The 13,352-nt window shown below is 41.7% G+C and overlaps 1 protein-coding gene across 4 annotated transcripts in view; it reads right to left on the bottom strand.

Moving 5' to 3' along the window:
* COG2 (component of oligomeric golgi complex 2) overlaps window positions 1-13,352 on the bottom strand; it is a 62,866-nt gene that overhangs the window by 27,209 nt on the left and 22,305 nt on the right. For all 4 annotated transcript variants that reach the window (XM_086382577.1, XM_086382578.1, XM_086382575.1 and 1 more), the window contains 3 exons: window positions 5,636-5,797; window positions 4,467-4,532; window positions 438-518 (listed from right to left, as the gene is read on the bottom strand). In XM_086382577.1, coding sequence (XP_086238703.1) covers window positions 438-518; window positions 4,467-4,532; window positions 5,636-5,692 — 204 coding nt within the window. In that variant the 5' untranslated portion in view covers window positions 5,693-5,797. The remainder of the gene's footprint in view (window positions 1-437; window positions 519-4,466; window positions 4,533-5,635; window positions 5,798-13,352) is intronic.

Raw genomic sequence — 13,352 nt, 5'->3', positions numbered from 1 at the left:
TTCAAATAGTTAACATGACATTATAAGCACAGAAACAGTTTTGGGAGAAAAAAGAAAAAAGGTTCATATGGTGAGTTGAGAAGACATGAGGCTTTCAGCTGGCATGTCGCGTAAGAAATCTGTATTTAAAACTTTTAATGCTATCATTAATGAAGCACGAGAAGAATATGCAACATTGTCTTTTTCTTCAGTTAGTTACCACACCATTCTTGTTAATAGAACTTTAATCAGCCAAGGAATGAGAAGACCTGGGCCCCAGCTCTGGCTGAACCCCTCAGGAGCCTGGCTGAACGCTGATCCCTAAAGAGAAAGGAAGATCCCACACTCCTCTCTGCAAAGGCACCAAGAGGAGTCCATCACATTGCATCCATGAAAGTGCCGTTAGCTCCCAGGTGCCACTGTAAGCCCATGTTTAACAGTCTGACACTCAAGGATACCTTTTTTTTCCTAATGTCCTCTTGTTTAGACAGTCGTTCATCTACTGCCCGAATTCCTTCACTGACAGATGACCGAAGACTCTTTAAAAGAATAAAGAAAACGTATTACACAAATTGTTTTGTGGCATTACGAAACTTATACATTAAATTCCATGTAACTTAATTATCTTGGGGCCAGTATTATGTAGATATTGACAAAAATACATAATATCAAATACAACTGGTGCTGAGGGTACTCATGATTTGAGGGCAAAATGACATATAAAGCCACGATCACAGAGGACTAATGGCCAAAAGAATAACAATATTGGGTTGGCAAAAAAGTTAGTTTACTTTTTACCATAAGATGGCTCTAGTAGTGCTTGGCTGTCTTTAATTTCATTAGAAATAATTTTGTAAGACTGTATTGTGACAGCTGTCATATCAGTGTGCATTAAAAAAAAAAAAAACTACTGAATTTTTGTGTAGTCATTTTAATATTAAAGGACAAAAAAAAATAAACATTTTCTGCGTATTATGTTTTATTATTTCAAGAAAGGTAAAAATACAACTGAAATGCAAAGTAAGATTTGTGCAGTGTATGGAGAAGGTGCTCTGACTGACTGAAGTGTCAAAATGCCTTGCAAAGTTCTGTGCTGGAGACTTCTAACTGGATAGATTTCGCCACGGTTGAAATGAGCAGTTGAAGTTGACAGCAATCAAATTGAGACCTTAACTGAGAACAATCAATATTATACCATGCAGGAGATGGCCAACATACTCAAAATATTCAAATCAACTGTTGAACACCATTTGTACCAGCTTGGTTATGTGAATCGTTTTGATATTTGGGTTCCACATAACTGAAGCGAAAAAAGAACCTTCTTGACCATATTTCCACAGGTAATTCTCTACTTAAACATAACAAAAATGTTTAATTTTTAAAACAAATTGTGACAGGAGAGAGAAAAGGGGATTGCTGTTGTTCTTCAGTTGCTCAGCTGCGTCCGTCTTTGCAATCGCGTGGACTGCAGCATGCCAAGCTTCCCTGTCCTTCACTGTCTCCCAGAGTTTGCTCAAACTCATGTCCATTGAGTCGATGATGCCATCCAACCATCTCATCCTCTGTGGATACTGTACAATTATGTGGAATGGAAGAGCTCGTGGGGCAAGCAAAATGAGCCACCACAATCATATGTAAGGCTGCTCTTCATCCAAAAGTAATGCTGTGTATATGGTGGGATTGGAAGGGAATTCTCTATTATGAGCTCCTTCTGGAAAACCAAATGATTAATTCTAACAAGTACTTGCTCCCAATTAGACAAACTGAAGGCAGCACTAGACGAAAAGCATCCGGAATTAGTCAACAGAAAACGCATCAGCTTGCATCAGGATAACTCAAGACCAGGTTTCTTTGATGACCAGGCAAAAACTGTTACAGCTTGGCTGGGAAGTTCTGGTTCATCTGCCATAGTCACCAGACACTGCACCTTCATATTTCCACTTATTTTGGTCTTTACAAAATTCTCTTAATGGAAAATTTTCAATTCCCTGGAAGACCATAAAAGACACCTGCAACAGTTCTTTGCTCAAAAATATAAAAAGTTTTGGGAAGATGGAATTATGAAGCTGCCTGAGAAAAACGGCAGAAGGTAGTGGAGCAAAACTGTGAATACACTGTTCAGTAAAGTTCTTGGTGAAAATGAAAACTGTGTCTTTTATTTTTACTTAAAAACCAGTGGAACTTGCTAGCCAACCCAATACATATACAATCACCATCAAACGTGGTCAGAGAACAGAATCATCTGAATCAAAGAATCAGGAAAATCTGGCACAGGGGATGGAACTCGAGTCTGACTTGGAGAGCCTGTGGAAGCCGATGGAGGAGGGGAGGAGTCGCTAGAAGACAGAGGCTGGAGAGGCACGGCTGACAGGGCACAGGTGGGGCTGGAGGGTGCACCCGCGTGCCCAGCAGCTGCGTTTTGGACAGAAGTAGACATAATCGGGTGGGGGGATGATTTAGGAGAATTTTAGACTAGATTCTATCAGGAACTAAACAATCCTTAAGCACTGATACATCACAATGCCATGCTGTTCTAAGGATATTACGAATCAAGGAGTAAGGAACAGAATGGCCAGGAAAAGGCAGCTCATAGGTGGAGAAACATGTCCAGAAGCTAATAAATTAAACAAAATATGAAGAATCAGGCCAAAACAAAGGTAAAAGAAACGATTAGAATAAACTAGACATGGCACCCACTCCAGCACTCTTGCCTGGAGGATCCCATGGACAGAGGAGCCTGGCAGGCTACAGTCCATGGGGTAGCAAGAGTCAGACACGACTTAGTGACTACACCACCACCACCACCAGACAAATCACAAAAATTTTATAAAAAGTGAATTAATTCATTCAACAAACATGAAATGTCTACTAACTGTCAGCCAATGAGGATACAACGATGAATTAGATAGAAACAGTCTTATCCCTCAGTGATCTTAGAATCTCAGAGAAGCTTCTTGAGTTGAGATTAAAAAGGCAGGTGAGGTCTATGGTTGATGAGGAGAAGGATGGTTATAAAGACAGCTGCAGAGTAAGGGATGGGAGGTGGTGCTGGCAGCTGGCAGTTTAGAACATGAGCCTGAACGCATGAGAGCAGTTGAGGGAGTTCAAGAACAGGTCAGCAGAGTGGAGACAGTTCAGAGGAAGAGTGGAGGGTTAATAAAGGACGGAGCTCAGGAAATGTCATGGCTACACGTTGGGAGAAGTAAGAGGAGTCCTGAAAAGGAGGCAGGAAGGCCATGCAGAGGCTGGTGTGGAATCCAGCAGCAGACCAAAAACTTCTTTCTCTTCCATTCCAACAAAAGGCACTTTAATAAGCTTTGTAAAATTCAAACAAGACACAAACTTTCAAACAATCTGCTAGTTCAAGGCATAGCTCACAACTTAACCTCTTGTACGAATTTTTTCTTGCCTACCCTCCTCCGGACTTGTCAGCCCTGACATTCCCATTGTCCTGCACTTCCTACAGCTTTTATCTAAGCAGAACCTCTGAACTACGCTATCTACTGAGAGCCTTGCATGTGCCAGGTGCTGTCTGGAGGCAAGGAGCATAAGGCCACTTGGTCTGGCGTGCTCCAGTGCTGACACACGCAGAAGTGACGGTGCCGTCTTCACCGCTAAGGCGGAGTGGAGGGCCAGGTGCCAGCACAGCCTAGAGGGTGAGGCGGACAGGGCGGCACGGCTTTCTGTCGGAGGTGATGCCAAAACTCCCCCTCCACTGTTCACCCGGATGAAGTCCTTGTTCTCAGGGCTTAGAGGCAGACAGTTCCATTCCCAAGGGAGAGGTTTTCTCAGAGAAACTAAGTATTACATGACATTTATTTTATCCTTCAGTTACATCAGGGTTAAATGGCTGGTATAAACTGGTCCACGAATCTAACTACATATAAAATACTGTCTGGGAAAACACTTGTGAAATGACAAACTCTAAACTGTAAGTAAGGCAGTTCTAGGCTGGAGCCCACCTACACATGGGGAAGGTGGTATCAGCAAGTTTAAATCGGAAACACCCTCTCCTCCCCGATGTTCAAAGTGTCTACTCTTGAGAATTTGCCATCTTCAAACCAAATGTGTTCTTAGGTTGTAATAGCACATGCAAATCATTTACACTTTAAAAGTATTATACTATAATCATGGAACATTAAAAAACACCAACGACAACAATCACAACAATCTAACAGATTAATAAAAGAATTCCTGGAGAAGGCAAACAGTGTAATATGCCTCACGGTAGATTGTTTACTGTTACTTGGGGACTGGACGGAGGAGCCTGGTGGGCTGCAGTCCATGGGGTCGCTACGAGTCGGACACGACTAGGCGACTTCACTTTCACTTTTCACTCTCACGCGTTGGAGAAGGAAATGGCAACCCACTCCAGTGTTCTTGCCTGGAGAATCCCGGGGACAGGGGAGCCTGGTGGGCTGCCGTCTCTGGGGCCGCACAGAGTCGGACACGACTGAAGCGACTCAGCATAGCATTTGGGGACTTACCAGCACCTCTTCTCGTAACTGTCCCAAAGGCACAGAAAGCTGACTGAGGGCCTTGTCCATACCAACCTGAAGGCAAAATCACGTTGGCACAAACACATCAGGGCCAGGATTAACAGGGAAGCCTGTGCTTAATGATCACAGCAGCATTAGATTTAGGTTATTCTTTCTGTACAATTATATGCTGCTAGTAACTACATAACAAAAATGTTACTTTGCCATAAATATTGCTCATTGAATGTGAGAAACCTGTTGATATATAAGAACTATAAAAATAAGGAAAGTCATAATAAATAAAAAATTTCTATGCACAATTTGTCTTTGGATGAAATTTTTTAAATGACTTAAAAAACTAACAGGAAAAATAGCTATCTCTTTTGTTTATGATATGAAAGTCTGATGGACTACATCTCTCCTAAGCATTATTACAACCCTTCAGAAAAATCCAAGTTAAATAGTATGGAAATAAAATTTTCAGGGTTTCTAATCCTACTGGAACATTTATCTTAGTGGTGTATTTCCCAAAAGCAAATATGGCTCATTATTCTCAAGCTTCTTGAAATTCCCATACAGAGGGCTATTTTCCATACCTCTTTTGACAAACAGACTTAAAAACAAAATATGAACAAGACTTTCACAACTATGAAAACTCAAGTATTTCTAAACAACTTTTCCAAGTAATTGACACGCTTCTTATAAACAATTCCTATATTTTTATAAAATGTATAAAAATAGGCTTCTTAATGATCAATACTGGCCAATGTTTTCTCAACCTATCTCTGGCTAGCACATGTACCTGAAAGTAAATTAAACATTTCCTTAAGAGGAGTTGGTATCTGCTCTCGGAAATTAGTCTAAACTGGTGAGATTTCATGGTAATCAATTAGCAACTAACAGAAACAAACACTCTTGGTACTGCTATCCTTTACTTTTCACCACTTCTTAATAAGTCATTCAAAAAACAATCAAACTAACAACAAGAAAATGTATGCAGAAAGTTTAGTTCCTTTATTAATAAGATTAGCAACCCCTTCAAATTTCTGGGGGAAAAAAATAACTAAAAGGTTTCTAAAAAGACTCATAGCTGTTAAGAATAAACATGACTGAGAAAAAAGGTGTGCAGTACATGTGTAAATACACTGACAGGTAGGAAGTGTGGATTTCAAGTTTACCAGGTTAGTTGACAGGTTGACAAAGTCTGCGTAGTCCTTGTTGATGAGCTCAACCATGGCTGTTTTAAGCAGCTTGTAGTAGAGCTCCAGGTCATCTCTGAGTGCTTCCAGCTGGACTCGCTTCCGACAGTCAGACACAAAGTGATCGACATCAAAGTCTTCCTGAAAATAAAACCAGAAAAAAAGAATTATTGCAACAATATCACGTTACATATAAAAATAAAAGGAGAGAGAATAACAGAGAAGCACCATTCTGTTCATTTGAAAGGTTAACTGCTGTCAGGATAAAGCACTTGAAAACACACAGGACGTAAAGGTGCTGGCACACCATCAAGGTGCCAAGAGGGAGGCCCTGGCCCACAGCATGCTCTCCTGCTGCCTAAATCCTGAAAGGCGTCCATTTGTCTTTAACTGCACACGTTAAATAGGCTCTTCTCAAGACACAAATAGTTGCTTTTCCCTTGAGTTTTAAAAGTAACAAATATTCACTGTGACAATTTCAACCTATAAATAAAGCCATCCCTCAGCATCCATAGGGGCCTGTTTACAGGACCTCCAAGGACACCAAAATCTAGTATGTCCTAGTCTCTAATATAAAATGGCACAGTATTATATACACTTTAAATCATCTCCAGATTACATAATGCCTAATAAAAGTAAATGTTATATAGATAATTGAAAATACTATGTAAATAGTTGCCAACTATTTGTTGCCGCAAATTCAAATTTTGTGTTTTGAAACTTCCTGGAATTTTTTCCCCAAATATTTTCACTGTGAGGATTCATGAGGTAACATCCATCACACAGTTACAAATTTCCTTTTCTTGCTATGATAAATTTTAAGATTTACTCTCTTAAACTCTCAAATATACTGTACAGTATTATTGACTATAGTCACCATGCTTCACACCGCATCCCCACGACCTATGTAACTAACTAACCAGCAGTCTGTACCATCTGACCCCTCACCCGTTTCATCCATTCCCCAACCCCTGCTCTGGCAACCAGCCATGTGTTCTCAGTACCTTTGAGTTAACTTTTGTTTTAGTTTTAGATCTCACATAAACGTGAGGCCATGGCCATCTCTCCCTAACTTACGTCATGCAGCATTAATGCCCTCAAGGTCCATCCATGTTGCCACAAATGGTAAGATTTCTTTCTTTTTAAAAATACTTGTATTTACTATTTTTGGTTGTGCTGCATCTTCATTGTTGCGTGCGGGCTTTCTAGTTGTGGCGAGCAGGGGCTACTCTGCGTTGCGGTTTGCAGACTTCTCATTGAGGTGGTTTCTCTTGTTGTGGGCAATGGACGCTAGAGCACAGGCGCAGCCGCTGTGGCTCAGAGGCTTATCTGCCCTGTGGCATGTTGAATCTTCCCGGACCAGGGATCAAATCTGCGTCCCCCGCATTGGCAGGCAGATTCTTAGCCATCGTACTGTTGTAGAAACCAGTAATCGAGAAACCAAGCACCACACTCGCAGAGTTGGAGAACTCACGTTTATTACGCCAGCGGGCCCCCAGCAGTTGACACTCTAAGCTCTGAGCCCCAAACAAAGGGGTTCCAGAGTTCTTATAGACAGACCACAGTGGGCAACACTAGCTCGTTTAAACCAAATAGGCTGGTTTAAACTTAGCAGTTTCATGCGCACGAGAACAGCAGTCAAGATGGGGAGGGGGATGCCTGACCTTTACACAGATAGGCATGATTAGGCAGGTTTACAGGGGCTGGGGAATTGCAAAGAGCAGGACAAGGGTGGTGAGATAAGCTCCAGTTCCTAGTATTTTAAGTCCCTAGTTTCTGAGACTACATGACCTATGTGATCCAGACTTTGCAAGGAGCAAGCTGAGTTACAGAGGCAGAATGAGCAGGAGGTTATGTAAAATTTTAACTTTTCCTTTTCAGTACCACCAGAGGAGTCTAGATTTATTTCTTTTTCATGGCTGAATAATATTCCTCTCTGTGTGTGTGTGTGTGTGGTGTGTGTATATCATGGTTTCTTTATCTATTCATCTATCGATGGATACTAAGCCTGCTTCCATGTCTTGACTATTACAAATCATAGTACAGTGAACACTGGGGACCTACAAGTGTAAGCCTCACTGGCCACCAAAGCCAGGTGACCTAGAGTTGTCTCTGGGCAGCAACTGCAGACATCAGGGCACCAGACCAGTAAACAAGTTCTTTTCTAGGAGATACTGTCCAGCTGGAATGAGGCAGAAAGAGCAAAGACAGCTCCTGCCAGCCTCCAAGCCCCCAGAGACTGTTAAATTAGAGGCCGGCCCCTCAGGCTGATGCTTTAAGATAAACAAGCCTCTTTCACAGAAAGTCTGGGCCCTTTTCAGCTGCTGTCCCTGTGCCAGGCCCCAGGAGGGTGACCAAGTTCATGCTGCCCTTCAAAAGCTGTTTCTCAGATGATGAGCCTGGTGGGTCTTTCAGGTGCCCAAAGGTAGATGTTTGGGGGCTGATCTCCCAGGTAAAAGTCTTTAAAGGAGGGGTGCCAAGCTTAGGGTTCTGACCCTTCACTTCCCAGGGAGCAGCTGGGGATGGGAGCTTCCTTCCGATTGTGGGTCACCATGCTGGGAGTGGGGTGGATAGCGAGCCCATGTCTCAGCCTCTCCTCTCCACTTTGATGTGGGCTGTTTGCCAGGTGTGCAGGAATTGCTCAGAGGAGGAAACTATGCCATGTGTAGCTACTGATTGCGTGTGTCCGTGGGAGGAGGTAAGTGTTGTAGGGTCCTCCTTGAATGAAAACCTTGACCTTTTTCCATGTTCACACACACACGCACAGACACACACACACACACAGAATCTTAATAAACTTTTCTAAGCTATTTTTCTCCTTTTACATATAACTTCAATGTCTTTTCATAATACATATTAATTGGTATTGACATTTTATATGGATGTTGAGTATTCAACTGAACAGAATCATTATGCCCTATTTCCCTTTATAACATTCTGATGCCCCTGGTAGGCACACAGGCATACAGACAGCAAATTACTGTCTACTTATGACTTCGGAACTCACTGAGCTGTTTAGTTATCAAGGATCAGGTATGATGATTCCCAAACCTGTTAAGGCCACTTATACTTGTCACCAAAATTACATAATTTTATTAAACATTGTGTAAACCAACAAAATATAAGTACAAAATGATAACTGTTTTCATGAAAACTAAGGCAGATGCTTTGCAAAGACCTGATACTGAGAAACTGATAAGCCAATTTTTGCTGAAATACATTAAATATACGAGATGACCATGAACCAGGTAGTACTGTGGGAAGGAGGATCACATACATCTTGAAGGATTCTATACCAGATTCTCTGCAAATGCCTTAGGGTTCTCATTCAACTTAAAGTACAACAAAACAATCTAATTCGCAGACACGTTTTCAGAGAAAAGAGTTTCATGCCACATCAATGTAGAACAAATGTACAAATATGTAAGGACAACATGCACCATTCCATAAGAGTACTTATGTAAACTGGCTTTCTTAACTAATCACCCAAACACCTGCTATAATAGTGTCAGATAAGAGATTTCTTACCAAACTATCATTTCACAGCCACCTAGTGAAAAACCAACTGTTTCTTTTACTTCTTGAGACTACCTCAGATAACGCCTTAGACTCACAGTTACACAACAATCACAGAAAGAATGTGGGGGCAGGACTCAGCCTGACATCTTGGCCTTGGTGCTGACCAGCCATACGACTCTATGCAGAGCACTCGGCTTGTTACTTTGAAAGTATGAACTTCAAATGGATGAAGTTCAGATCTGAACTTCATGATGGCATTCTAAATCATATAACTTGAGCTCTAACAAACGCTATTAGGCAATATCAGTGCTCAATTTGACATTTATATATTTGTTCTTGGATAAACAAATGCTGCACTACACAAGAGAAAATGACTTAGAACGTCTATGAATATTGGATCAGGCAGCTTTTGCTATGAGAGAAAACAACTTCAGACTCACAGTGGCAGGTAGTAACTGCCACATTTCATTTACCAGAAAGTCTCACTTTATACTGTAGATTTACTAAACATCCAGCAATTGGTATTATTATCTAGAAAATATCCACATGGAAGAGAATGAATTTAGATACCAACCTCACACTATACACAAAAATTTAACTCAAGATAGATTAAAAGACAAATAGAGCTAAAACAATAAAACTCTAAGAAGAAAAGAGGTGAAAATCTGTGTGACCTTGAATTAGGCAGTCATTGACAGAAAAAGCATCAAGATAAAAGATAAACTGAACTCAATCAAAATTAAACCTTGTGTGTCAAAACACATTATTTAAAAGGTGAAAAGACAACCCAGTGAATGGGAGAAAATATTTGCAAATCATGTATCTGACAAGAGTCTAATATCCGGGGTATAAAAACTTACAACTCAACAATTAAAAGACAAATAGACCAATTAAAAAATTAGCAAAGGATCTGAATAGATATTTCTCCAAAGAAGATATACAAATAGCCAATCAGCATATACAAAAGTAAAAACAACTCAAGAGTTTGGCTGTGATGTGGAAGAGAGTGATATGAAAATGACTAGAGGCAGGAGGGTCAAGAGGAAGAGACCAAAGCAGGAGCGTGTGTGAAAGCCACTGGGGCTGAGGTCAGAGGAGAGGTGAATCAGAGGGTGGGGAGAGCCCAGGGAGTCTGGGCTGCAAGCTCGGGGAGGAGTGGGGTGGGAAGGACCAACCTCAGGAAGGAAACCCCTTCCCAAACAGGCGAGGAGAAAGGGGACGGGCACACATGAAAGAATGGAGTTGTAAGCAGTGAAGATGAAGAAGTTCCCACCTGATGGCACTATTTTTTCTATAAAATAGAAGTCATATGCTGGGATAGAAGGACAGATTTCAACAGCACACCTAGGTGAATGGGTCTAACTTACCTTTGTTAGCAGCCTCTTCTCTCCCGTACTGCTAGTATCTTACGTCCTATTTCATGTATTAGTTGGCTATCAGCCCTCACTAAGGATTTTTGTATTTTTTTAAGCTGACAAAACTAATGATATGATGTCATCACCACCTCCATTACCAAGTGATAGAGGTGCCCAAGTGATGGCACCTCTACTACCATCTGCCACTCTTGGCTTTTGATCACCTACATCTTTCACAAATCTGTCCTGTGCTCTGTATTTCTCATTAGATCTTACAAGGGCCACTGAAGCATTTTAAGTAGCCTCTTTTGTCTCTGTGTTCAGAAAGGTAGTTGGTTGTTTCTTAAGCATTTATTAAATAACTTCCTAAAAGTCTGAGATACCACTACGACATTGAGTTAGGACTGAAATACACGTGCAAGAATGGCCCAAATCAAAACACTAGCTCATCAGTTCAAATCCAACATAATTTCCCCTTGAAATAGAACCCTATATTAACCCGAAGTAACCAGTGGCACAGCATCCTGTAACACGGGTTCAATGCAGCAGACACGACTACGTATTTCCTGCTTTACACCTGACTGTAGCTCATCAAGCGCAAACCCCTCAGTGCAGTGCACAGGCCAACTGGCGTCCCACCCAGCTGTCTTTCTACTTCTCCCGTCTCAATTCTGGTCATCCTCCCAGCCTCTCTGGACTAAGTCCAGTTTCTCAGCACACACTGTGGTCTTTCTGTGACCATACTCAAAAGCCTAAATCTTATCTACCCTTGTACTATCCCGTCTAGACCCAAAGCAGGTGATCAATGAAGTGAAGTGACAGTCACTCAGTCATGTCCAACTCTCTGCAACTCCATGGACTGTAGCCCACCAGGCTTCTCAGTCCATGGGATTCTCCACGCAATACTGGAGTGGGTTGCCATTTCCTTCTCAAGGTGATCCATGAGTGCATGTTTAGTAAATGAATGACTGCTACCATTGTCCTAACAGGCCCTCATCATGTGTGCGACAAAGTTTCCAATGACTGGATTTTTTGAGCAACCTCCACTCTCCTAATGCAAATCGGACATTCTCTAACTTTCTCACAGACACAAATTACAATATGCATTGAATCAGACAGACTTAAGAAATATAACCCCAAAGGCAAACTCTCTACCTAACATTTCTGCCATGTGACCAAAACTTTTAAAATGTCTCTCTGAAGGAAACATAAACTGCAAGTAACCTTTATCTCCAAGTCTCACCTAGAAAATCAACATCTAACACAGGGCAGCTGTCCTGTGTATTTTTCTTTTACACGTGAAGTGGTCACATGTATTAGCACTACAATTTACAGAGCACATTCAGAGGCGTGAAGAATATGGAACTGCTGCCATTTCAGCCACCTCCCCAGTGCTCTCTCCTTCATCAAGTTCTACTTTAGAACTTATTTTGAGGTTTCTACTTTCTGAAGCCTCTCTTCCCAAAGGCATTCTATCAGTTCAGAGCAAGAAACATGGTGAGGCTAGCAAGTCAGAAAGAATGCCGGTGTTGAGCCTGAAGGAAGCCTTGAAGGCAAAAGTTGGTCACGTTAAGCTCTCTGTATTCTGAGACTCTTGACCAGAACAAAGCCCCTAACCCCTGCTTGCGCCCCGGCTTCTCTCAGCACACCTCGCCTCAGCGCGCTCTTTGCTTCTACCCTTGCTCCAGGACAGTTCTCAGCCAGGAGATGGAACCAAGGGTTTGTGGATCAGCAAGTTCACTTTGTATTCCCTTTCAAATTACGCCCTTCATAACAGAGGTTTAGCAGAAACATCACTGTACAAGAACAAGAGCACATTATTCCTGGGTCTAGATGGCCTGCATAATAAAAATGACATGGCCACACTGGAGAAGATCCAGATGGAAATGCTTTTTTTAAAAAACTTCATCACTTAATTTTTTTTTTTTTTATTATAGTTGACATACAGTGTTGTGCTAGTTCCAGGTGTGCTGCAAAGTAGGTCATTCGTGTGCATACATGTATCCACTCTTTTTTGGATTCTTTTCCCATGTAGGTTACTACAGAGTGCTGAGTAGAGTTCCCTGTGCTATATAGTAAACCTATGCTAATCTATCTTATATATAGTAGTGTGTATATATTAATCCCAATCTCCTAATTAATCACCTCTTCCCGTGTTTCCCCTTTGGTAACCATAAAGGTCCGTCTAGGCAAGGTTATGGGTTTTTCAGTAGTCATGTATGGATGTGAGAGTTGGACCATAAAGAAAGCTGAGCACTGAAGAATTGATGCTTTTGAACTGTGGTGTTGGAGAAGACTCTTGAGAGTCCCTTGGACTGCAAGGAGATCCAACCAGTCCATCCTAAAGGAGACTGGTCCTGAATATTCTCCGGAAGGACTGATGCTGAAACTGAAACTCCAATACTTTGGCCACCTGATGCAAAGAACTAACTCATTGGAAAAGACCCTGACGCTGGGAAAGATTGAAGGCGAGAGGAGAAGAGGACGACAAAGGATGAGATGGTTGGATGGCATCACCAACTCAATGGACATGAGTTTGAGTAAACTCTGGGAGTTGGCGATGGGACAGGGAGGCCTGGCATGCTGCACTCCATGGGGTCGCAAAGAGTCAGACACAACTAAGCAACTGAACTGAACTGAACCATAAATTTAATTTTGAGATCTGTGAGTCTGTTTTGTAAATAAGTTCATTTGTTATCACTTTTCAGGCTTCCCAGGTGGCTCTGTGGTAAATAATCTACCTGCCAATGCAAAGAAACATGGAAGACGTGAGTTTCACCCCTGGGTTAAGAATATCCCCTGGAAAAAGAAATGGATTCTTT

Source organism: Bos grunniens, chromosome 28, assembly GCF_055505025.1.
Source record: "Bos grunniens cultivar Pamir isolate PY7600 chromosome 28, Bosgru_T2T1.0, whole genome shotgun sequence".
Lineage (NCBI taxonomy): Eukaryota > Metazoa > Chordata > Mammalia > Artiodactyla > Bovidae > Bos > Bos grunniens.
Note: the sequence above shows the minus strand (reverse complement) of the source record. Positions and strands in the feature narration are given on the sequence as shown.